Source organism: Macaca mulatta, chromosome 18, assembly GCF_049350105.2.
Source record: "Macaca mulatta isolate MMU2019108-1 chromosome 18, T2T-MMU8v2.0, whole genome shotgun sequence".
Classification (NCBI taxonomy): Eukaryota; Metazoa; Chordata; class Mammalia; order Primates; family Cercopithecidae; genus Macaca; species Macaca mulatta.
Genome location: NC_133423.1, coordinates 55,359,664 through 55,386,886, shown reverse-complemented (window position 1 = coordinate 55,386,886; position 27,223 = coordinate 55,359,664). Strand labels below are relative to the sequence as shown.

Here is a 27,223-nt window from a genome sequence, read left to right as displayed (position 1 = left end):
TTCAAATAGCACGTGGAATTTAAATGCTAGTTTATGGTTATTATTGGACCTGCCTTTGCTGCTTGAGTCACTTAGAACATCAGTAGACCTGTAATATTTCATTTACAGGCCAAGCAGACGATTTTTGCTAGATTGATTTATTGAGATGAGCAGCTAGCTAAAACAAATTAAATCCCATCGTCTCATCCCTGCATTAATTTTAACGTGAATTTAGTTGGTGTTAAATGGACATTTGATTTTATTGTCTCAAAGATAAGACTTTTTCCTCCAGTAAAGCAGAATAATGTATCTATATGGTGTTCTAACTTGAACAGTACATAAAGATTAGTAAATAAGGCCCCACTAAAAATACTTATAATGTAAGTAACATGAGTCCCAGTAGCATTTCTAATGTCCATTAATGCTTATTCGGAGGATCAGAGCTCATTTTACTGAGCCATTTAGTCAAACCGTGTGATTATTTAGAAAGTTAATTCATGCATACTAAAATCTAGCTTAAGTAATGCAGAGGGTAGGAGGTAAAACTCTATGGAGATGATAGTCCTTTTTGTTATTTAATGATCAGCCATAATTAACTTGCAAATTTGAAATAATTAGAACAAATTAAAGGTATTTAACTTTGCCTCCCTAAAGAAAAATTCAAATTGCACCAAATGCAGCTTTAAATTATTCAAGTCTCAGAGGTCTAGGCTAGATTTTTTTTTTTATAATGCCTTTTCTATGATGAGAATACCAATCTGCTTTTTGTCAGAAGGCATCCTATCAAGGAATTGTTCTTTGTCTTAATAAATGACAGCTATTCTTCTTTGTAAAAGTATTTCAGTCTCCCCCAAGACTACAACAGCATTTCCATGGCATTTTAATTCAATAAAACAAAAGGTTAATGTTTTTTCTACTTTTTAAGAAATGCAAATACATGTGGTATTCAGTTGGTGCTGAATGACATTTAAAATTTGCCATTCAAGCTCAAACAGACTATCGCGATATAAGATTTGGGCAAAATAGCAAGAAAAGTTCAAAGTGCTCTGAATTACCAGAATTTCATTAAACTTCAAGAACTGAGAATGTTTTTCCTTTCCCGACCCTAAATCAGGGCTACTCAAAGATTCTCATTTCGTATTTTATAATATTAAAATATGGAAATAGAGTTCAGTAAAATCTTAGGAACTTAAGGGTGACTTACAGTGTAGCAAGCCTAAATGCTAAGGATTTAAGCTTTCTTCCGCTATCTTGATTTTGATTATTTTTTCATCACTTTTAACAGCTCCATCAGATGCTAAATAAGAATGACAGAAAACTATTTCTAATAATTCCATCCATATCAGGGAATGATGTTCTATTAACAATAATTCATTGTATGCATTTTATCTAGACTGTGTGAACTGATAAGAAACACTGATCATCTGACAATTAGGTTTTGACTTTGTGGTGCCTAGCACAGTGAATGGTTCAAAGTACATGGTCAGTGAATGTTTCTTCAGTGTGTTATCTGGGTGCTTTTAGTTTGAGAAATAACTTACATAGTTCTTAATTTTGATACATCTCAGTATATTTAAAAGTTCTTTGGTGAAAGTTTTTCTGCATTTGTCTTCAACTTTATTGTTAATCAGTTTTATTTAAATATAACTTACATTCACTGAAATGCACATATCAAGCTTAATGTGTTTTAACAAAGGAATATACTTGTGTATTTAACACCAAACCCCAATTATGACAGAAAGTGTTCATCACCTCACAAAGCACCTTATACCACTTTTTGATGAGTTTCCCTCCAAAGGTCCCTAACCCATGCAACCAATAATCTGATATATATCACTTCAAATATTTTTGTGTGTTCTAAATCTTCATATAAATAGAATCATACAATATGCATAAGTCTGATATCTTTTACTCACCATAATGTTTTGGAGATATAGCCAAATTGCTGCATGTTTCAGTAGTCCATTATTTTTTTATTCCTTAGAAGTAATTCATTGTATATTTCAACTTGTTTATCAGTGCATCTGTTGATTGACATATGGATTGTTTTCACATTTTGGCAAAACAAAAAACAACTGAGCTGCTGTGAACATTTGTGTACATGTCTTTAGTGGACACGTTTTCTTTCTCTTAAGTAAATATCTAGGAGTGAAATTACTGTATCATATTGTAAGTTTATTTTCAACTGTACATGAAACTGCCAAACTGTTTTCCAAAGCTATATGACAGTTCTCTCAGCAAAGCAGCAGAATTCCAGTTGCTCCATGTCGTTGCCAAGGCTTGGTATTATCACTTTAATTTTAAACATTTTAATTGATATGAAATAGCATCTCATTGTGGTTTCAGTGTGCAGTTCTCCTGATGATGTTTATTGCCCATTCATATAACTTTTTGTGAAATATTTGTCCAACTCTTTTAACCAGTTTTAATTGGATAAACAACTCAATTATTGAACATAGAGTTCTTTTAATATTTTGGATGCAAAGTCTTCACAGATGTATTGTGAATATTTTCTCCCAGTATGTGACTTAACTTCTTGTTTCCTTAATGGTGTTTTTGAAGAGCAGGAATTTTTAATATTGATGAAAGTTAGAAAGATTTTCTCTTGTGTTTTGCTATAGAAGTTATATAGTTTTAACTTTTACATTTAAGGTTCATTCTTTTTCTTTTTTGTTTTTGTTTTTGTTTTTTGGGGGGATGCAGTCTCGCTCTATCGCCCAAGCTGGAGTGCAGTGGCGTGATCTCGGCTTACTGCATCCTCCGCCTCCCAGGTTCAAGCAATTCTCTTGCCTCAGCCTCTTGAGTAGCTGGGATTACAGGCACACACCACCACACCTGGCTAATTTTTGTATTTTTAGTAGAGACGGGGTTTCACTAGGTCGGCCAGGCTGGTCTTGAACTCCTGACCTCAGGTGATCCACCCGCCTCAGCCTCCCAAAGTTTTCAAAAGTCAGTTGAATGTGTACACACACACACACACACACACACACACACAGATTTATGGACTTCTCTTTCATTGATATGTATGTCCATTCTTATGTCAATGCCACACACTCTGGGTTACCTGAGCTTTATAGTAAATCTTGAAATTAGGTATAGTAAACCTTCAAGCCTTACTTTTTTTATTAAAAATTGTTTTTCTATTCTAGGTTCTTTACATTTTAGATTTAATTTATCAATTTCTATTAAGGAAATTGAATTATGATTCAATCAATTTGGGGAGAACTGACATCCTAAAAAATATTGAGTTTTCCATTCCATGAAAATAGTTTATTTCTAGGTGTACTTTGATTTTTTTTTTAAAGACAGAGTCTTGCTGTGTCCCCCAGGCTGGAATGCAGTGGCGTGATCTTGGCTCACCGCAACCTCCGCCTCCCAGGCTTAAGCAATTCTCGTGCCTCAGCCTCTGCACTAGCTGGGATTACAGGCATGTGCCACCACAGTTGGCCAATTTTTGTATTTTTAGTAGCAATGGGATTTCACCATGTTGGTCAGGCTGGTCTTGAACTCCTGGCCTCAAGTGATCTGCCTGTCCTGGCTTCCCAAAGTGCTGGGATTACAGGTGTGAGCCACCATGCCTGGCCTACTTAGATATTTTTAAATTTAATTCAGCAATGCCATATAGTTTCCAGTTTACCAGTCTTACACATTTTTTGTGGAATTTAATGATATATAAAGAGTATTTTGAAGACTTACTTTATATATTGCAGTTTGTTAAATGGACGTATTCTACCAATATTTATGTTTTTGTTTTGTTTTTGTAGATTCCTTAGGATATTGAAATTCACAATCACATTGCCTGTGAATAATAACAGCTTTATTCATGTCTTTCCAAGCTTTATGCCTTTTGTTTCTCTCTCTTTTTTTTTTTTTTTTTTTTTTTTTGCCTTATTTTATTGTCTAAGACTTTCAAAACAATATGGAAGTGTTAAAGAAGACATCCTTATATTGTTCCCAATCTTAGGGGAAAGATTTTCAGTAATTAACCCATAAGTAAAATGTTAAATACAGGTTTTCGGTAGATGTCCTCTATAAAATTGAAATAAGTTTCATTTTATTCCTAGTTTACTGAGAGTTTTTAATCATAACTTTGTCAAATGCTTTTTCTGCATTTATTGATATAATCATGTGGTTTTGCTCCTTTTTTCTTTCAGTAGTATCACTTACTTGGATTTATTTTTGAATGTTAAATCAATGTTATATTTTGAAAAAAATACTAACTTGGCCATGATATGGTACCATTTTGTATTATTTTATCATAATATCTTGGGTATTACACAGTAACAAAATATGTTGCAAAGTATTTCCTCCTCTTCTATATACCGAAAGTTTATGTAAGATTGGCAATGTTTCTTTCTTATATGTGATAAAATTTACCAATGAATCTATCTGGACAGTTTTCTTTGTGGGAACATCTTTGATTATGAATTCAATTTCTGTAACAGATATGAAGCTACTCATATTTTCTCTTTCTTCTTGAGTTGGTTTTGACAAGTTGTATTTTTTAAGAGACGTGTGTATTCATTTCATTAAATATATTGGCATAAAGTTGTTCATGATATAACCTTAATGTCCTTTTACTGTCTGTAGGCTCTATAGTGATACCATCTCTGATTCCTAACTTGAGTTTTCTCCTTTTCTTAGTTTATCTTGGTACATGGGTTTACCAATTTTATTAATCTTTTCAAGAGGCCAATTTTATGTTTCTTTTGTGTTTTTATTTGTCTGTTTTATGGATTTCTACTCTTTACTGTTTCCTTCCTTCTCCTTACCTTATATCTGGTTTGCTCTTCCTTTTCTTGCTTCAGACGATAGAATATTACATCACTGATTTTAAGCTTCTTTTCTAATACCAGCACTGAAATTGTTTTTCCTCTAAGCACTGCTTCTTTTGTTGTTGTTGAGACGGGGTCTAAGTCTGTCACCCAGAATGGAGTTCAGAGGTACAATCTTGGATCTCTACCTCCCCTGACTCAGGTGGTCCTTCCGCCTCAGCCTCCTGAGTAGCTGGGACTACAGGCACACACTACCACACCCAGCTAATTTTTGTATTTTTCTGTAGAAATGGGGTTTCACCATGTTGCCCAGACTGGTCTTGAACTCCTGGTTTGAAGTGATCCTCCTGCCTCCACCTCCCAAAGTGTGGGGATTACAGGCATGATCCACCATACCCAGCCAGAACTGCTTCTTTATCCCTCAAATTTTCATATGTTATTTTTTTTGTCATTCGTTAAAAAATATTTAGTAATTTATCCTGTGATTTTGCTTTACCTATGGATTATGTAGAAATGTGTTTAATAGGCCGGTTGTGGTGGCTCACACCTGTAATCTCAACATTTTCAGAGGCTGAGGCCGGTAGATGACTTGAGCCCAGGAGTTTGAGACCAGTCTGGGCAACATGGTGAAAACCCATCTCTACAAAAAATACAAAAAGTAGCCAGGCATGATGGTACATGCCTATATTCCTAGCTGCTCAGCAGACTGAGGTAGGAGGATCCCTTGAGCCAAGGAAGTGGAGGTTGCAGTGAACCATAAACGCACCACTGCATTCCTACCTGGGCAACAGAGTGAGAATCAGTCTCACAAAAAATAAAGAAAGAAAAAAGAAAAGTATGTTAAATAATTTCCAAATTCTAGAAAGATTTTTCTAGATGTTTTTTATTTTTAGTTTAACTCGATTGTGGTCAGATTACATATTCTATAAGCTTTTATTCTTTAGAAATGTATTGAACTTTATTTTATAACCCAAGGTATGATCTATCTTGGTCAGTATTCCATATGCACTTATAAAAATGTGTAAGTCTGCTGTCGAGTGTAGTGTTCTGTACATGTCACTTCGATCAATCGATTAATAGTATTGTTCACTGCTTCTTTAGCCTGCTGAATTCTGGGGGTTTATTTTTTGGTACTATGAACTGATAAAAAAAGAAATGTTAAAATATCCAAATATGATTTTAATTTCTCTACTTTTTCCTTCAGATTTATCAGTTTCACGATATGTATTTTGAAGCATTGTTCTAGATGCGTATGTATTTATGATTATTGTGTCTATCTGATTATTTGCCCATTTTATCATGATGAAGTATTTCTCTTTGTCTCTGGTAACATTCTTGCTTAACATTTAATTTGTTTGATATTATATAATTCCAGCCTTTCATGTGTACTGTTTTCATGGCCTATCTCTTTTCATCCTTTTATGTTAACCTATTTGTTATTTTATTTTTAAAGTGTTAACTCTTGTAAACAACATATGATTTTGTTCTGCATTTTTCTCTAGTCTGACATTTGAATGCTTAATTCATTTAAATTTAACTTAATTATTGATACTGTTGAACTTAGATCTACCATTTTGCTTCCCCCACTCCCAATTTATTAGTTTATCTTTTTTTGTTTGTTTGTTGCCGTTTCTCCTTTTCTGCTCCTTTTTTTGGGGAAAGGGGGGATAATACTTTTATTTGTTCAGTTTTTAAACTTTGTCATTCAGGGATACGTGTGCAGGTTTGTTATATAGATAAACTTGTATCATGGGGGTTTGTTTTACAGATTATTTTATCACCCAGGTACTCAGCCTGGTACCCAATGGTTACTTTTTCTTCTCCTCTACCTCCTGCCATCCTCCACCCTCAAGTAGGCCTCAGTGTCTATTGTTCCCCTCTTTGTGTCCATGTGTTCTCATCATTTAGCTCCCACTTATAAGTGAGAACATGCAGTATTTGGTTTTCTGTTCCTGCATTAGGTTGCTAAGGATAATGACCTCCAGCTCCATCCATGTTCCCTCAAAAGACATGATCTTCTTCTTTTTATGGCTGTGTAGTATTCTGTGGTGTATATGTACCACATTTTTTTAATCCATTGATTGATGAGCATTTAGGTTGATTCCATATCTTTGCTATTTTGAATAGTGCTGCAGTGAATATTGGCGTGCATGTGTCTTTATGGTGGAATGATTCATATTCCTATGGGTGTATACACAGTAATGGGATTGCTGGGTCGAATGGTAGTTCTGTTTTTAGCTCCTTCAGGATAATTCCTCTATTATCTTATTAGCTATATGGCTTTGCGTTTTCTTTGGTGATTTCTGTAGAGATAGCAATATGTTTCCCTAACTTACTACAGTCTACGTAGTGTTAATGCTGTGCAATATTATGTAGAATGTAAGGCATTTTTTATTGCTAACATATGTTTACTTCCCCATTCTTTGTGACATTATTGTCATATACATTAGATCTTAATACTTTAGGAATCCCAGTGATACTGTTTTTGCTTTAAACATTTATATTTCTTTTAAAGAAATTAAGAGAAGACTAAGAAAATACAGCCTTTCATATTTATACATGCACTATTTCTGATGCTCTTCATTTCTTTGCGTAGATTCAGGTTTCAACATGGAAAAGATTTTATTATTTCTCATAACACAGGTCTGTTGGCAACAGCTTTTCCCTGATTTTCTTCCTTGGAAAATGGTATTTCTCCTTCATTTTAGAGAGATCTTTTCATGAGATGTAGAATTTCATTTGACAGGTTTATTTATTTCTTTTCAGAGCTTTAAAGATACCAATGTCTTCCAGCCATAATTGTTCTAAAGACATATTGACTGTCCTTGATCATCATTCTTCTCTATGTAATTGATGTTTTTCTTGGTTGTCACCAAGACTCTCTTTTTATTTTTATTTTGATTTTCAACAGTTTGACTATGATCTGTAGGTCAGAGTTTTTCATCAAATTTGTGGAAAATTCTGCCATTGTTTTTCTATTCCATTCTCCATCTCTTCTCTTTCTGGTACTCCAGTTGTATTTATTAGACAGGTTAATATTGTTTCTAAGACACCTGAGACTTTAATCATTTTTCTTCAATCTTTTCCTCATTTTGTTCTTCAGATTGGGTCATTTCTATTGATTCGGTCATATAATTTATTTTCCCTTTGTTCTTCTATCTTCGTTTTAAATTTTTATTTCAATCAATGTAATTTTTAGTCCTAGAATATCCATCTGGTTCTTTTTTAGACTTGGTATCTCTGTTGAAATTGCCTGGCCGTTCACTCATTAAAACCATGTTTTTCTTTATGTCTGCTATGGTTTGGATGTTTGTCTCCTCCAAATCTCATGTTGAAATCTGATCCCCAGTTTTGGAGATGGGACCTAATGGAAGGTGTTTGTGTCATAGGAGTAGAACCTTAATGAGTAGATTAACTCCCTCAGGAGTGAGTAAGTTCTTACTCTGTTAGTTCCCGTGAAAGCTTGTTGTTCAGAAGAGCTGACATCTCACTCCTCTCTTTCCCCCTCTCTCACCATGTACTCTCTGCACAGTACAGTTCCCCTTTGCCTTCTGCCATTAATGGAAACAGACTGAGGCACTCACCAGGTGTGGATGCCCAATCTTAAACTTTCCAGCCCTCAGAATTGTGGGCCAAATAAACCTTTTTACTTTAAGAATTACTGAGTCTCAGGCATTCCTTTATAGCAACACAAAACAGACAAAGACCGTGTCCAGTAACATATTTATAATTGTTAATTTAAATGAAGTTCTTACCTGCCAGGTTCAACATGTGGGCCATCTTTTCGTTGATTTTAAATTATTGATTTTTTTTCCTTGACTGTGGTTAACATTTTGTTTCTTTTTATGTCCGGTAATTTTGTATTTTGTCCTGAATATTATGGATGAAACATTTACAGATAGGGGTTTTATGATCATTTTCTGAAGAGTGTTGATTTTTGCCCTCATCTGCAATGTACCAGTTAGTCACCTTTGAACTAATATAGGTTTGGTTTTATGCTTTGTGAGGGCAGATCTCCAGAAAGCCTGGGGTGTTTTCCAAGCCCCTCTAAATTGGTAGGAGTCACTCTCCAAACTCCTTCTTTGTATATTTCATTGAAGCTTGATTTTGGTCTTTGTTAGAGAAGTTTATGATAAGCCTTCTTCTAGTATGTGAGCTTTCTAGTATTCTTAGCTGAAGTCTAGGACATTAAGATATCCCTCCATTCTGTGTCAGAACTTAAATTTCTCATAGTATTGTCCAATTTGTAGCATTTCTATATAGTTATGTGTCAGTTAGTGATAGGTGTATGTTCTAAGAAATGTGTTAATAATCATTGTGCAGACATCATAGAGTATACATACACAAACCTAGCCTACTATAGACCTAGGCTATATAGTGTAGCCTATTGCTCCTAGGCTACAAACTTGTAGGGCATTTTTTTTCTTTACATTTTTATTTTTATTTTAAGTTCCAGGGTAGATGTGCAAGCTTGTTACATAGGTAAATGTGTGCCATGGTGGTTTGCGGCACCTATCAACCCATCACATAGATATTAAGCCCAGCATGTATTAGCTATCTTTTCTAATGCTCTCCCTCCCCCAACCACACGTCCCAACAGGCCCCGTGGTGTGTTATTTCCCTCCCTGTGTCCATGTGTTCTCATTGTTCAGCACCCACTTATAAGTGAGAACATGCGGTATTTGGCTTTCTGTTCCTGCATTGTTTTGCTGAGGATAATGGCTTCCAGCTCCATCCATGTCCCTGAAAGAAAATTATCTTGTTCCTTTTTATGGCTGCATAGTATTCCATGGTGTATATGTACCACATTTTCTTTTTCCAGTCTATCATTGATGGGCATCTGGGTTGATTCCATGCCTTTGCTATTGTGAATAGTGCTGCGGTGAACATACGCATGCATGTATCTTTGTAATACAATGATTTGTATTCCTTTGGGTATATACCCAGTAATGGGATTGCTGGATCAAATGGTTCTAGAACCTTGAGGAATTGCCACATTTTCTTCCACAATGTTAGAACCAATTTACATTCTCACCAGCAGTGTAAAAGCATTCCTATTTCTCTGCAACCTTGCCAGCATCTGTTGTTTCTTGACTTTTTAATAGTAGCCATTCTGACTGGCATGAGATGCTATCTCACTGTGGTTTTGATTTGCATTTATCTAATGATCAGTGATGTTGAGTTTGTTTTTATATGTTTGTTGGCTGCATGAATGTCTTCTTTTAAGAAGTGTCTATTCATGTCCTTTGCCCACTTTTTAATGGGGTTGTTTCTTTCTTGTAAATTTGTTTAAGCTCCTTGTGAATTCTGGATATTAGACCTTTGTCAGATGGATAGATTGCAAAAATTTTACCCCTCTATGTAGGTTGCCTGTTCACTCTGATGATAGTTTATTTTGCTGTGCAGAAGCTCTGATAGAATCAATATTGTGAAAATGGCCATACTGCCCAAAGTAATTTATAGATTCAGTGGTATTCCCATTAAACTATCACTGACATTCTTCACAGAATTAGAAGAAGCTACTTTAAAATTCAAATGGAACCAAAAAGAGCTCATCTAGCCAAGACAATCCTAAGCAAAAAGGACAAAGCTGGAGGTACCACACTACTGCACTTCAAGGCTACAGTAACTAAAATAGCATGGTACTGGTACAAAGACAGACACATGGACCAATGGAACAGAATAGAGGACAGAGAAATAAGACCACACATCTACACCTATCTGATCTTCGACAAACCTGACAAAAACAAGCATTGGGAAAAGGATTCCCTATTTAATAAGTGGTGCTGGGAGAACTGGCTAGCCTTATATAGAAAATTGAAACTTGACCCCTTCCTTACACCTTATACAAAAATTAACTCAAGATGGATAAACACTTAAATGTAAAACCTAAAACTATAAAAACCCTAGAAGAAAATCTAGGCAGTACTATTCAGGACATAGGCACAGGCAAAGATTTCATAACAAAATCCCCAAGAGCAATTAAATTGCAACAGAAACAAAAATTGACAAATGGGATCTAATTAGAGCCTATTACTGTACTGAATAGGCAGTTGTAACACTATGGTAAGTATTTGTGTACCTGAATATAGAAAAGGTATAGTAAAAAGTTGATATTATTATCTTGTGGGACTACTGTCATATATTTGGTCAGTTGTTGACTGAAATATCATTATAGAGTCTGTGACTGTATTTCTATTCTGCTTTCAACCTTGTAGCAGCTACTCTTTGGTAAGTCGTGCAATGAAAAAGAAAACCAAATAGGAAATCAACAACACTAAAAGTTGATTCTTTGAAACTGTAAATAAAATTAATAATCCTTTTCAAGATGATCAACCTACTATGAAAGAAAAAAGATTACCAATATCAGGACCTAAAAAGGATATATCACTATATGTTTTAATTATATTTTTAAGTATGGAAGGAATGTTGTGAACAATTTTTTGCAAGCACTTTTGACAACTTAAACAATATAAATTCCTTTAAGTCAATAATATACCAAGATTGTTACAAAAAAGTAGAAAATTTGAATAACCCTATATCTGTTAAAGAAATTTAATTTCTAGTTAAGAACTTTCCCATAAGTAAACTATACACCTATCAAAACTTCACTTGCAAATTCTACCTAGTATCTATTGAAGAAATAATGTCAGTCTTACACAGATTATTTCAGAGACTAGAACAGGGTGTCTCAGCCTTGATACTATTGATGTTTCAACCAGATAATTATTTATTGTGAGAGGCTGTCCTGTGCATTGTAGGATGTTAAGCAGCATCCCTGGCCTCTGCCTATTAGATGCCAATAGCAGCCCCGAGTTGTGACAATCAAACACCTCTGCAGACATTACCATATGCCTTCTGTGTGGCAACATTCTCTCCTCCTACCACACTTGAGAACCACTTGGACTACAGGAAGAAGGAACTTTTCTCAACTTCTTTTGTGAGGTCTGAACCTTGTAAAGCCATTAGAAGAAAAGAAAATGACAGGCCAATCTTCCCCATGGACATAAATTCATGGACATAAATGCGGGAAAAAAAAAAACCCACAAAAAAATCCTTAACAAAATATCAGCAATTTAAATTCAGGAATATGTAAAAAGCATAATACAGCTTGACTCAATAGACTTTATCCCAGGAATGCAAAGTCAGCTTAACATTTGAAAATCAATCAATGTAATTTGCTATATTAGCACAATAAAAAAGATTTTAATCCATTTTAAAAATTAAAGAAAAACTTCATCTCAAACAGATGCAGAAAAAGCATTTGACATAATTCATCCAGTGCCTATTCATTATAGGAAGAAAAAAACGACCTCTCATCAAGCTAGAAAAATGATAGTATCAACAGAGATACATCTCTTTAATAATAAACACCTTTAGGAACAAGTTAAAGATGTCCACTCTTGTTCACTTTTATTCAACATTGTATGGGAGATTCTAGTGTGATCAGGCATGAAAAATATTGGGAAAATATTGGGAAGAATAAGCGAAACCGTCTTTATTCTCAGATAACATGATTGTATACATGGAAAAATACTAAGGAAGCTACAGAGACAAGTACTAGAATTAAGTGAATTTAACACAATCACAGAATACAAATTCAATGTATAAAAATAAAATTTATTTCTATGTAATAACAGTAATTAGCATAGAAAATAAAAGAAAGCATTTATAGTAGCATCAAAACCATCAAATAATTAAGAATAAATTTAGCAAAAGAAGCAAAATATCTCTACATGATAACCACAAAATACTGCTGAGACAAATTTAAGAAAACTAAATGGAAAGAAAGATATGCTCTTGAATTTGACCAGTTGGTATTGTTATAAATATCAAAATTTTTTTCCAAACTGAATCTTAGATTCAATGCAATTTCAGTCAAAATACCAACATACTGTTTTATAGAAATTGGCAAACTTATTCTGAAAAATATATGGAAATGTGAAAGGACTAGAATAGCAGTGACAGTCTTTAAGTTATTCTAGAAGACTACATTGAAGGACTTATGCTACCTAATTTTAGGTATGTAAATTAAAGTTATGTAATAAATACAGGTTGGTATTCACCTTAAGATACATAAATAGATTGATGGAAAAGAATGGAGTCCAGAAACAGACCCACACACTCATATGCTCAACTGTTTTTTGACAGTGGTGCCAAGCAATTCAGTAGAAAAAGCAAAGTTTTTTAAACAAGTAATGCTAGAAATATTGGATATAAATATGGAGAAGAAATGAACCTTGATTGCTACCTCACATCCTAGCCAAAAAATAATTTGATCTTGAGGCATTAGAATGTGAGTGGTATGAGAAGGGCATCCATAGAAGGGGACAGCTGGGCATAGAATATCAGAACTTGTGCACGGTGAGGAGGGCTTCCCTATGGGAACTGCACTGGTGTTGTGTGGTGGAGCTTGAGCAGAATGAAAAGGAGGTATCCATGTGGAGTTTGACCTTGCATGGGGTCTTGTTACCCAGAGGGATGAGGAGAGCTTCCTTAGGAGTAGCCCAGTCATGGCTGGGTAGGGAATGGGTTGTAGGGGAAGAAAAACTTTTTCTTCAACCCTCACAGGTTCTTAGTTGGAATGAACCTATGTTTTTAAAAAAAAAAAAAAAGATTAACAAGAGAAAAACGAGCATACATTTATTAGCATGTGTGTTTCATATGTACATGGAAGAAACTCTGAAAATGAATAGTTACCAAAGAGGTAGTTTTCATTTCAGCTTTTATAGCATCTTCAACAAGGAACAGTAAAATTTTAGAAAACTAACGAGACAAAGGTAAAGGACTTTTAAGTTCCTAAAGGTAGCAAATTGAGTCAAGGAAACTAAATGACAGATAAAGGCTAGTTGGTAAAGCCTGTTCATGTAGATTCCCTGGTGTCATCTCCAGATGATGAGGATCTAAAGTTTCCTTCAGTGTTTAACCTTTGTTCTCCCTAGTAGAAGGCAAGCAGGGTACCTTTTGTCTCTGCAAATCTGTGTTCAGCTTTTAGGCAAGTTAAAGGGAGGGCAGAGAGCTTTCCTGTGTTTGCTTTTTCTTAATTGTCCTGAGCCCCACAATCCTTCATTTTGTTGGGTAGCACATTTTGTCTCCTGCAGTGTCCACAGTGTCCATGCAGAGGCGCACTGGCAGAAGCAGCCCAGAAGCATGTGGTGTGAGAGGAGTAGGCTGGTAAAGGATGAATAGCTGTGGTGACAGAATATTATTTTAATACAAAAGTATTAAGTAAGTAATTATGGTACAGGGGCTAAAAGGAAATTATTTAAGCAGTTAGAGAGGGTAAGAGAGTCCTCAGTAAGGCTTCCCTTTTAACAAAAAGCAGCCCCCGGATCATTTCTTTTCTAACAAAGAGCAGCCTGAAAAATCGAGCTGCAGACATAGATAACCAAGCTGGAAGCTTGCATGGATGAATGCTGGCAGCTGTGCCAATAGGAAAAGGTTACCTGGAGGCCAGGCATGTTCAACATGGAGGCTCCATCTTCCTTTTTCTTTGTCAACCACATGTACCATAAAGGAACAGGCAACATGCTGCTGGCAAGGTAGAGAACCCATCTCCATAATAAAAAATTAGGGTAAGGTGGCCACCTTCTTCATGCACTGTGAAAATGGCACACTTGGTCCGACCAATCTTTTGGGCCCTATGTAAGTCAGACACCGCCTCCTCAGGCTTGTCTATAAAACCCCATGCATTTAACCACAGAACCAGAAAAACCACTCAGGAGCCCCTCTCTCTCTGCAGGAGAAGGAGCTTTTCTCTTTCTCTCACGTATTAAACCCCCGCTCTTAAACTTACTCCTTGTGCGTCTGCATTATTGATTTCCTTGGTTTGGGGCAACAAATCTCGGGTATTATCCCAGATGAATGATGCCGCTTCAATTATATTATGGAAAATGGCTAGTTTTTTTCATTGTTGGAGAAGGGATATTTCTATGGAAAGAGAAGAAGCTAAAATGAACCCTGCTGGTTTAGAGTTGGAATTTTGAAGATATTAGTATAAACTCTGTATAAACTCATGTTTTTCAATATAGAGATACCTATATATAGCAATTACTATATAGGTACAGACATGTATTCTCTTTCCATATCCACAGCAAGGACTTGGAAGCTGTGGCAATCTAATAGCTTCCCCCCCCCCCCCCCAATACAAGGTACCAGACCTTTTCAAAGAAATGGCTGGTTCCAGGGCTGGTTCTGAAACTGGACAATATAGCAATTATTTAGGTATGATATGGCCAGCACCTGAATCAGGCCATTGGAAATGAACAGAGGAATTAATAGGTATCTATCTGTTTCTTCAACCTAGATTTTATGGTCTTCTAAATCAAGGACTTGTTCTTTTTCTGGGGGGGAAAAAAAAAAACTCATGCCAAAATTTGAGTATTTCATGTGCTGTTTTTTCTCTTATACTCTCATTCCCTTAAATGTCTACCTTTCCTCCCCTAATTTTCCTCACGTCACTAACACCCCTTTCCCTCCTGGTGTCCCCCAAGGATTTCCTGCTGGTGCCTTAGAGAACCCCTGTTTCATAGGAAATGCACTCTTTTCATCCTGCCTTTTTCTAAAAGAATGTTTTCTCCCACTCTTCACAATAACTCAGTAATTTTCAATCCTATCTGGACATTAGAATCACCTATAGAGCTTTTTTTAAAGGAAAGGAGAGTGAGAGAGGAAAGCAAACAATATCCAGGTCCCACCCTAGACTGATTAATTCAGTTTTGACAAGTGGGTGGGACTCTGTCCATCACTCTTATTAAAAATTCTCTAGATTATTTAAATGTATTGCCAAGCTGTGAATCACTGCCTAAAATCAGCATCTTTTCTGAGAGCACCACTTCTAATAGAGGCCATTCTTTCTGTCACATTTGATAAACAACAGAGAGAGGAGTGCCAGCATTTTTCTTGCAAATCTCTTTATTTATGTGAATCTAAATATATGTCTAGTTTGACTGCAGCAGTCCATCCTTTTCCATCGTTTGTTTTCCATCATTGTCTCACTAGGACCTTGACAGCCCACTTAAAGTCACTTTCTCCCCCATAACTCCTACCATCATTCTGTGAGATCCCAATATGCATATGGTTGATCTCTCCATTGCCATAACTAAAGAATTTTTGCCTTCCTCAGTTCACTCCAGCATCATCCATGGCCACACCCAGAGTTTGCTGTCACCCACTATGGCTTCATCAGAAAAATCATTGAGTCTGTCATCCCAGCCTCTTCCTTTTTAGCTTATGTTCTCATGTTTCTCACATATACCATACCAAGGGTTTTTATGTTTATGGTGTTGTTGCTATTTTATTTTTGCTTTACCTTAAAGGGATAGCTAAATTATTTATTTCCCCTCATTTTTCTGCCAGTCTTTCAGTCCCTGTTGCCTCACTTTCTTCCTGGACCGAATGGTTGACCTAAACTACTTTAGTATATTTATTTCCCTTGATCCCCAGTCAGCTGCATTGTCCCAGTGAAATCCTAACCCTAGTTCGAGCTCTCACACCGTTTTCTCTGCTTTTTAATCTCTGTACCTGAGCCCTGCTACAAATGGATGATTTCTATTTCTGTTAGGGCCTCAACATTTCAGGAAAATCTTTTTCTTTTCATTTCTATTTCAAATTCCCTCAATACATACTCCAAACCTTCACCTGTCTTTTCAATACCCACTTGACTCACAAGAATGACTGTATCTCCTCCTACACCAAGGAAATTGAAATTGAAGCATATTCTTTCTCAACTCTGTCTCCCTCAACCCTACCACCTCTAAACTCACTCAGCCAGTAGCAAAAAGCCATGGAGTAACTGATCAAATTACTTTCTTGAGATATCTTCTCAGATGTTCCATAAGCACCTCAAGCTGCACTTAATTTTTCCCACCCTTCCCCAATCTTCCTCTGTATTGCTTATCAACCCAAAATTCTGCCAGTCGTTCTTGACTTTTCTCTCCCTCTCTTTTACATCAAGTTCTGTCCTTTTAAATCCTAAATATTTCTTAAACGATGTCTTTCTGTTCCTACCACCGCTTCTCTATTGGAAATGTTCATCTCTCACCAGAGCTATTTCAGCAGCTTTCCGCCTCATTCAGTATCCTGCAGCCCATTCTCTAAATGGTGCCAGAGTAATTTTTCATAAATTCAGGTTGGATCATGTCATTTTTCTCCTGAGAGCCTTTTAGTGACTCCACCTTGGCCGCAAGATAGCGTTCAAGCCCCTCAGTATGGAAAACGCAACCTTTCATTATCTGACCTGCACTGTCTCACCTGCTTCATCTCCATTCCTCCCTATCACACACCGAAAATTTAATGCTGTAACAATACCCAGCTATTTAACTTTCCCAAAATATGAGCTGAAGTTTCATATGTTGGTATATTTGCTAATACTGTTTTCTTTTACCTAGAACATTCTTACATTTTTCCTTATCTTCCAAGGTTAAGTTTGAATATTTCAGGAATCTCCTTCTGTTATGCAAATAAAGTTAGGTGCCTAGCCCTTGCGCTCTCATAACATCCAGTATATTCCTGAATTACTGCATTTGGCATATGGTATTAAAAATTCTGTTTCCACATCTATCTCCCCCACTAACATCTCTTTAAGAACAGGAACCAGGGCTGGGCCAGGCGTGGTGGCTCACACCTGTAATCCCAGCACTTTGGGAGGCCGAGCGGGCAGATCACAAGGTCAGGAGTTCAAGACCAGCCTGGCCAACATAGTGAAACCCCATCTCTACTAAAAATACAAAAATTGGCCGGACATGATAGTGTGCGCCTGTAGTCCCAGCTACTCAGGAGGCTGAGGCAGGAGAATTGCTTGACCTGGGGGGCGGAAGTTGTGGTGAGCCAAGATCGTGCCACCGCACTCGAGCGTGGGCAACAAAGTGAGACTCCATCTCAAAAAACAAACAAACAAACAAAAAAAGAATTACCTCATTCTTTTTAATGGCTGAATAGTGTTCTTTATGATGAATACGTACCATAATTTATTTATTCATTCTCTTATTGAATGATATTTGCTTTCAATTTTTCACTATTACAAATAATTCTCCAGTGATTATCCTTGAACAAATATTCTCATGCTGTTGTTCATGTAATTCTGTAGGAGAAATTCCTTTTTTTTTTTCTTTTTTTTTTTTTTTCTGAGACAGAGTCTCACTCTATCTCCCAGACTGGAGTGCAGTGACATGATCATAGCTCACTGTAAGCTCAAACTCCTGTGCTCAAGCTGTCCTGCTGCCTCAGCTTCCCAAGTAACTATAGGCACATGCCACCATGCCTGGCTAATTTAAAACATTTTTTTTTCTTTAATGATGGGGTCTTGCTATGATGCCCAGTCCAATCTCAAATTCCTGGCCTCAAGTGTGGGATAAAAGTAGAACTGTTGAAGGAGAGATGCATTTTCATTTTGTGTTAACAAGTCACTCACAAAAAGGTGATACCCATTTGCAGTTCCTGCAATAGGTATTAAAGTGCTCTTGTCCCCACACGCTCACTGACACTGAGTATTAATGGAAGATCTGCTCTTGTTTGTAGCCCTAGGAAAGAATCCAGTTTAGAGGAGGAGTTTGTAAGTTATAAGAAAAAGAGATGATTGACAGGCTATAGTCACAGAGGGGATGGGTCAAGATGGTATCAAGAGTGCAAATAAAAGGTAATTTTTTTTGAGACATTAGGAGAGGAATAGTAGATGGGTGAATATGGAAATAAATACAAATGAAGGAAGAAATTTTTCATGTAGTCATCTTTATTTTAGGGAAATTAGAAGCCAAGTTCCCAGTTGAGATGGAGGATTACCAAGATGGAATTTTGAATAAAGGTACAGAAAAGCTTCTTTGAAAATGCTGTAAAGAAGCAGAAGGCAGTCAGTATTGGGAGTTCGACTGAGCTGAGAATGAATCAATTTTGGAGAAGCCAATGGTTGGGGTCACATTAATTTTTCTACAAGAACAAGCAGAGATGTAGTCATTGGATTTGCCTGGGTTTGGGGCTTCTGGGTTGACATAAATTTATATAACATTCACAATAAGGTACTTTTATTTTCCGTATTTTCCTGTTCCATGAGTGCAATTTGTATAACCCTAAGTTACACATCTTCTGGTTGGTCTGCAGAGGAAAATGACCTCTGTGTTCTGATTTTAAAAAAAAAGGAGAGAGTATCACTTGTACATTTCCTTGTGCCTACTTTATTAAGCCATATAACTAATGATTTTATTTTCTTTATATAATTCTGAACATAAAACCATTTACTTTCTTGGTTTTTATTAATAAATTATGATACAAGCAAACACTGCTAAAAATTCTGATCAGTATAAACCAGAGACATTTATAGAAGATTATGTGATTTGAATACTGGTCAAAGGCCACCTGGAATAAGTGATAGACCTGGCAACACTCCATTCAGCTTATTCTTGTCTAGAGATTCCCTCTGCTTCTGGGGAGTTTAAACATTTTAATTTTAGAATCTTGTGTTTTCAGTAGCTGCCTCTATGCGTTTCCAAGTCTTTTTCTTTAATTTTCACATTATTTATGGGCATGGGGAAGACAAAACCAAAGTGTCATGAGTTTGTTGTGAACAAACATGAAGAGGGAACAATGAGAGAGAACACATCATTAGAATATTTCTCCCTAAAATAAGAAAATATTATAAGAGGAAATGTGCTAATGGTGGGAACACAGTTTAATAGAGAAGAAAATATGTACATGTGTTCATTTTCATTAAAATGCCTATTCTATATTTGTCTTGTTGACCTTTCAATGAAATTGTGTAAGTATGGAGTCTAGTTCTTCTACATGCACTGTTACACTACTTCTTACATACTCTGGGTACATAATAAATACTGATAACAATTGAAAATTAGAAACACAAATGCATTTGTGTGAGGCACATTGGTGATATTTTAATCCCTAGTATTCATTTTTAGTACTTGGAAAACATCTTAGATATGCAAGTCTTGTTTTAGCATACTTTTTATTTCTATAGATAGCCTGGTTCTTAGTCATACTCTGCGACTTTATTAGCTGTTTCATCAGTTTGAATCTTATTTCCCCAAATCCCAGTGTGAGCTTTTTGAGAATAAAGACCATTTCTTTTCCAAAATTGTTGTGACAGGACACAAAATAGATGTTGAGTAAATTACTTAAATTACACCTCAATAAAAAGTAAGATAAAGAAAGTTCTTAATGAATTGCATTTAAACCCATATTGAATTTAAATATCTATATGCTCTGTGTCCCCTTCTGTGCCTTCAACAGTTCATTCATCGTTGTTCTTTCAGTTTATTAAAGTCAAACTGCGATGGCTGGCTGCTTGGAACATCATCATCCGTTAAAAAGTACCAAGAAACCCCAAACAGTGGAGAGAATAGGAAGGAGAAGAAGACAGTTGGGTTTCATTCGCATATGAAAGATGATGCCCAGTGGTCATGTCAAAAGAAAGATACGTATAGACCCCAAAGAGGTAAGTTTAACAACTGTAGTGGCAAAATGAGAAGCTGGTAGGTGAAGGTAGTTGCTAGCCAGTGAATTTCAGATGATTTCCTACAATGCTGAGCAAAAGTCAAATGTTTACGCACTGAAGTGTGCCTGCAAGGCCACAGATAACACATTTACTAGATTAGTGAATTGTATCTGCGTTTTTTTTAGAACACTGGAATGAAAAACTGTATCCAACTTGCCCCTCTTTTTGCAAGCAATAACTGTTAAGAATTAGTCAGCAGTAAGTGTGGTCATAGACTAAAATAATGTTCCAAGTGAGTAAAGAGGGTAAGATACTGAACATAAATCTGGAAAAATAAACCCTAACAACTACAGTTAATCCTCAATTGACTGGAATCATGGGGAGGGTGGAAGAGAGGTCATGGACAACTCCCCATATTGTGACTAAAGCAAAATCTCACAAGTGTAAAGCATATTTTGCCTAGCAGTCTTTTTAAGTGTCAGTAATACTTCCTGTTATTTGTGGTAGATTTTAAAGAAATCAATTATAAATAACTATGTTAAATGTTGAGTGAAGCAAATTTATTTGTTTCCCAGTTCCAGGAGAGGCTTTTGGCTTAATCTATCCTGGCATCCTTACAGGATCAACTTTGGAAAAGAATGGAGCAAATCTGAGCTTTATTGTACAGAAAAGATGTACAGGAAACAAAGGCCCAAAAAGATGTCTGAGCCCTCTCCTGCTCACACTTCTTTCCTAGGTGTCTTTTTTCCCTTCTCACAACCATTAATCCTGATTTCCTTCTTATTTACCTGTTTTTCAACTGGGCCAGCACCTTTCTACCTCTGGTGTCATGCAACCTACTTTTCATAATCTCTGTAGCCACTCTTACATTTATTTATTTGAAAATTGGGCAGTGCTTTGTGAGATCTTGCAGTTGTGTATCTCCCTGCCTTTTTTCATCTGCTACTAGCTCTGTCATGCTTTTTTGGTTTGATTATGATTAATCTAGAAATTGTTTAATCCTATTCCACATAATTGAGAGATGATAATTCGTTCAAATTTTGGGAGGGAGGACTATCCACAATTTGAAATAAAAGCAAAAGTACGTTTTGTTTGACATAAGGCAAAGAAAGGTTTTGTAGACTTCCATTGCTTTAGAACAACTTAGAAGTTTCTTTTTGGACATTGCTTCCAAAAATAAAACTTAAATTGAAGAAACTTTATGAGGTAGAATCTTTACTTTCTCTGTTAGCGGTCCTTCAGAAATGGAAAACCCTTACCTCAGCTTCCTCTGCTCTTAGTCATTGCACTTTGGAGAGCGAAGAACTAGTCTCAACTGGTGTGGTGGTTACACTGCGAAGCTTAACATAGTCTTCGGTTAACTTGTCTTCAAATTTGTGTTGTGTGGCAGCACTAAGATAAAATGGCAAAATGAGAAAAAATATAGTGTAATAGCAAAAGAACAAATAACTTGTGTTATTGGTTAAGACCACAGCAACAGTAGAAAGCAGCAATTGAAAAGGCACTTTGAGAAAGATATCATCAGGCCAGCCCTTGCTGTGGTGGAGGTTAATCTCTCCTGGGCCTAGCTACAGAAGCCAGAAGCCTGAAAAGGGCTTGTGTCCAAAAAAAATCAATTTCTAATTTGAAACAAAATCATTTTTGACTAACAGGGGTTCAGAACCCATTACTTTTTGCTGTATAGTCTGCTGACATTTCAGCACTTTCTGTTGTGCACAATGAATCCTAATAGTCATTTTATAATGTTGCTATACCAATCAATTTAACCAAGAGAAAGCTGTTACAATTCTGCAAAGTTTTCAGGAACAGTTTTCACTCATGGTTTTATTTTTTCTTCCATTAGGCTTTTTTCCCCTTTTTTTTTGTGGGGGTGGGGGAAGGTTGTAGTGTTGCAGTAAAAAAAAAAAAAAAGAATAGAAACTTTTTCATCTTTTTAAGAGTTTTTATTTTAAGGCATTCACAGAAACTACTGACTCTTTTCTACTCATGAAGAAGACCGTCTTGTATTTTCCTTTTCTTTTATTCTAATATGGAGCTTTTAGCAAAATTATGATCTACATGACCATTAAAGAGGCTAAAGTTGCCCCCCTTTGAGCCATTCTGCCCATTGCACAGCTAGTGTATGCAGATTATAGTACAGGGCAAAGTTATTGCATTGGCATTTGCTGTGGCACCCAACCAAATGGGAGATATAAACTTTCCATGGATGCGCAGTAGACTTGGAAACCCTGTTTATCATAAGGCCGATGACCTGGCACTAATCACCTAAGTTACACTGCTTGGTTTAGCACCTTCTTAATTGCTTTAATACACTTTTCTTCTGTCTTATATCTTTTGTTTCTTTTGCTGTTATCCTTTACTCATTAAGTACTACATAGGACATTTACTACAGGACCATTAATCTTTATTACCAGTCTCTTACTCCCTTACCTCTCCTATCCTCCTCACCATTCTGCCAGCTTTATGATGCTAAACATGTGGGGGAAAAAAAAACAGACTATTGTCTCAAGAAACAACCTTATGATAGCAAAGATATGTACAGTATTGTCAAAATTACACTTAAGATATATAAACTTGTTCATTCATCAGTTTTAGTTGCTTTTATTGAGCAATGTCAAATAGGGAGATAATACTTGGGAAAATCTAAACTTGAATAAAGAACTTTTAAAAGGCATAAATCTGGAAACACCTGATCTTCATTCCTCTTTTTTCCTCCCTTGCAGCCTCAAAACATTTTCCACCAGCTTGCCTAGAACCTCCCTTTCCTGAGCAATCATCAATATTCCCTTTTATCAGAACCCTCAAAGCTGAGGGCATTTTTTCTTGTTATGGTGATGGGCTAGCAGAGGCTGTGAAGCCACTGAGTGTGCAATTTCCAGAACTGAAATGTTAAACCTCTGAGCTTGGCACTGCCCCTTCCTAAGTCAGGCTGTAAAACCTGACTTTGGCCGCTCCCTTCCTCCTTTTCATTCCTCCTTCATGAAACTCTTAAATTCCCTTAAAATGTTGGCAGAGGCTGAACCTAGGATAATTTGGATTTACCTGATGGTATAGATTGTGCCCTTCATTTTGCCTTTGGGGTTTTCTTAGGTTATATGATTTTATATAGCAGCTGCCACTGGTTGAGATCCCCTAGTAACTCCCAAACACTTTTTTTTCCCCACTGGACGATGATTATTCTAGACTCAGCTGAAGTAAAGAATAATCTCAGAAGCTCCTAGTTGTTCCCGTAAGTGAGCCTGTGCTTAAAATGACGTGAGTACTCTTCATAACCCCAGGTGGATTAAAGTAGGTGACATGCTTAAAGAAATGAAAATTGGAGTGTCCAAAGTACAGAAATCATTTCTATCTTGCCTCTAAGGAGCATTTCTCATGTTTCTTTAATTATTACCATCATGATCATTATTCTTTGTTCAACCATAAAGGTACCTTAAGATACTACTTCTGATACCCAGAAATCTCAGCTGAAGATACGCCAAAAGTTGATGTCTTTGTCAACAGCACATAGAATGCAAGCATCATAGAGGGCTATGAATAAACCCAGATATGTAGAATAAATTTTCCTGGCCAGTCCACTAAAAAAAGGAATTCAAATGTAGGAGACTAGTGTTAAGAGTTGATGTTGATATATATGAAATATTATCACCTAAACCAGAGGGCCTACATTTCCCGTTCTCTAAAATGGAAAGAAATTTCTCAAAACACTATGTGGTTTACTTATTTATTGTATATGTTTTGTATCTTCTCCCTCAGAATATAAGTTCCATATGTTCACTGTTGTATCCCCATCTCCTACAACATTGCTTAACATGTGGTGTGGTAGGTACTCATTATACATTTGTTGAATGAATTAACATAACGTTGTATATATTGATTTTTCTTTCGATGCCCTTATTCTGTGACTCAGGTAGACTTTTTCACCTCAGTACCTGCTGTGATTTATTGATTTAAGCAAAATATATGCTTGTCTCTTCAAAGTTCTTATGGTGATCAATTGGTAATGCTAAAGAGAAATCAGTAGAGTGGGCTCTTAAAAATAGTACTGGTCAGGTGTGGTGGGTCACGCCTGTAATCCCAGCACTTTGGGAGGCTGAGGCAGGAGGATCACCTGAGGTCAGGAATTTGAGACCAGCCTGGCCAACATGGTGAAATCCCATCTCTACTAAAAACAGAAAAAATTAGCCTGGTGTGATGGTGCATACCTATAGTCCCAGCTACTCAGGAGGCTGAGGCAGAAGAATTGCTTGAGCCTGTGAGGCAGAGGTTTCAGTGAGCCGAGATCACTCCACTGCACTCCAGCCTGGGTGACAGAGCAAGACTTTTGTCTTAAAAAAAAAAAAGTGCTGCCTTAGGAGTCAAGAAAATATGGGGGGAGGGGGTTCTATTGTCTTGTATTCTAATTGAAGTTTAATTTATATACACTAAATTGTAGAGGCTTTAAATGTATAGTGTGATAAATTTTGAAAAGTATATATACCCATGTAACCACTACGCCAGTTAAGATATAGTACATTTCCATTTTCAATAAATCCTCGTCCTCTTTTCTAGTCAATCCTCCTGAGGCCTTTCCTCTTGGGTTGCTGATGGCTGCCTTCTCACTGCATCCTCACATGGCCTTTTCTGTATGTGCATCCCAGGAAACGCTTCCGCTTCTTATAAGGACACCAGCCACTCTCAGGCCTACCCCTATGACCTCATTCAACTTAACTACCTCTTTAAAGGTCTTGTCTCCAAATATAGTCATATTTTGAGGTGTCCTGGACTTTAGAACTTCAGATTACTTAGGGAAGGCACAACTAAGTCCATAACCACTTTCTTTCCAATTTTTGTGCCTTTTCTTTCCCTTTCTTATCTAATCAGACCATTTAGGGGTTTTATTACAATATAGAATACAATGAAAAAAGTAGACTTCCATGCCTTGTTCCCAACCTTGTAGGGAAAAGATAGTCTTTCACCATTAAGTATGATTTTAGCTGGAGGCTTTTTTTTTTTTTTTTTTTTTTTTTTTGAGAAGCAGTCTTGCCCTTGTTGCCCAGGCTGGAATGCAATGGCGCTATATCGGTTCACTGCAACCTCCACCTCCTGGGTTCAAGCAGTTCTTTTGTCTCAGCCTCCTGAGTGGCTGGGATTACAGGTGTGCACTACCACACCCGGCTAATTTTTTTTTTTTTTTTTTTTTTTTTTTTTTTTTGAGACAAGAGTCTTTGCTCTTGTTGCCTAGGCTGGAGTGCAATGGCACAATCTCGGCTCACCACAACCTCCGCCTCCCGGATTCAAGCGATTCTCCTGCCTCAGGCTCCCAAGTAGCTGGGACCACAGGTGCCCACCACCACGCCTGGATAATTTTTTGTATTTTTAGTAGCAACAGGGTTTCACCATGTTGGTCAGGCTGGTCTCAAACTCCTGACCTCAGGTAGCCACCACACCAGGGAAGCTGGAGGCTTTTTGAAAATGCTCTTTATTGGGCTGAGAAAGTTTCCTCCTAGTTTGCTGAAAGTCTTTATCATAAAGGGGTGTTGAATTTCATCAAAATTTTTTTCTGTGCTTATGATCATGTTATGTTTTTTTCTTCTCAGAAAGTAGTTTAATGACTACACTGATTGGGAGATATTGGGGTGGTAATTTTTTTTTTTTTTTTGGTAGTGACCTTGTCAGCTTTGGGTATCAGAGTTATGCTAGTGTCATACATGCATCAGGAAGACATCAGTGGAAATGGTGTGGTAGGTACCTTCAGGGCCTCATCTCTCCCAAGAAACAGTGAAAAATCTTGCAAAAACTGTCAGAATCTACCTTATCGGAACTCTGGAGGATAGTGAAAGATTTACAGAAACAAAACCGATTCTTAGGAGAAAAGCTACTGAAGCATTGTAGGAGGACTTTTCTAGAGTTAACTTAGTCTTGCCCTACCCCAAGCTTGCCCAACCCGCAACCTGTGGGCCATATGTGGCCCAGGACAGCTTTGAATGTGGCCCAACACAAATTTGTAAACTTTCTTGAAACATTATGAGATTTTTTTTTGCAGTTTTTTTAAAGCTCATCAGCTATCATTAGTGTATTTTATGTGTAGTCCAAGACAGTTCTCTCAGTGTGTCCTAGGGAAGCCAAAAGATTGGGTGCCCTTCCCTCCCCTCTTCCCAGCGTGGCAGCAGTCTGAAAGATGGCAGCCTGAGTTCCAGGTGTTAGTATCTGCCCTCTGGAGAAGCACAGCAGACTCTGTTCTCAAGGGATTGTTTCTCTGTTTTAACCTGTCTGTGGATTCCCTAAAGGGCTGAGACCTGGAGCCTGCCTTTGTTTTGTTTGACTAAACTTCCTCTGGGCAGAGAGTGGCTACATATAGGACATTCCTTGAAAACACTGAAAATCAGATGAACACACCACTGGCGCCTGGGGTTTAAAAAAGTAAATAACAATGAGGCAAACAATAGACACACCAAAAAGTTAGATAATCTAGAATAAATGGAAGATCTGAATAGACCTATATAACAAGTAAAAAGATTGAATCAGTAATCAAAACCTCCCAACAAAACAAACCAACGACCAGATGGCTTCACTGATGAATTTTACCAAACATTTAAAGAATTAACACAGATTCTTCTCAGACTCTTCTGAAAAATTAAGAGGAAGAAATACATCCTAATGAAACAGGAAAAGTTCACCTATCCCCCTCGCGGGGTTTGTAACGGGGGAGTGGCTCGCTTCTTCAGTGCCCTGCTGCTCAAACCTCTAGGGGGAGCATGCAGACGGACAGGCTGTGGGGCTCCCACCCCACGGCAGCATCTGGAGGTGAATGTCTACAGCTCCTGAAGCGCCAGTGGGCTTATGCTGCTGTGTGCTCTTTTAGTTTTGCCGTCTATAGGTGGCTTGTGTTAACCAGCTCAATTAGACCCTTTACCTGTCACAAGGACAGAGGGCTTTCTGTTTCCCGGGTTCTTGCCTTAGTGTACGAGAAAAACTGGATCACATGTGGGCTTGGAGAATGAATGCAAGGTTTTATTTAGTGATAGGAGTAGCTCTCAGCAGATGGATG

At 36.9% G+C, this 27,223-nt stretch overlaps 1 protein-coding gene across 7 annotated transcripts in view; it reads left to right on the top strand.

Annotated features, from left to right (window-relative positions):
• The window catches only part of KIAA1328, a 399,175-nt gene that overhangs the window by 315,700 nt on the left and 56,252 nt on the right, over positions 1-27,223 (top strand). For all 7 annotated transcript variants that reach the window (XM_028838138.2, XM_028838137.2, XM_001106820.5 and 4 more), the window contains one exon: positions 20,015-20,196. In XM_028838138.2, coding sequence (XP_028693971.2) covers positions 20,015-20,196 — 182 coding nt within the window. The remainder of the gene's footprint in view (positions 1-20,014; positions 20,197-27,223) is intronic.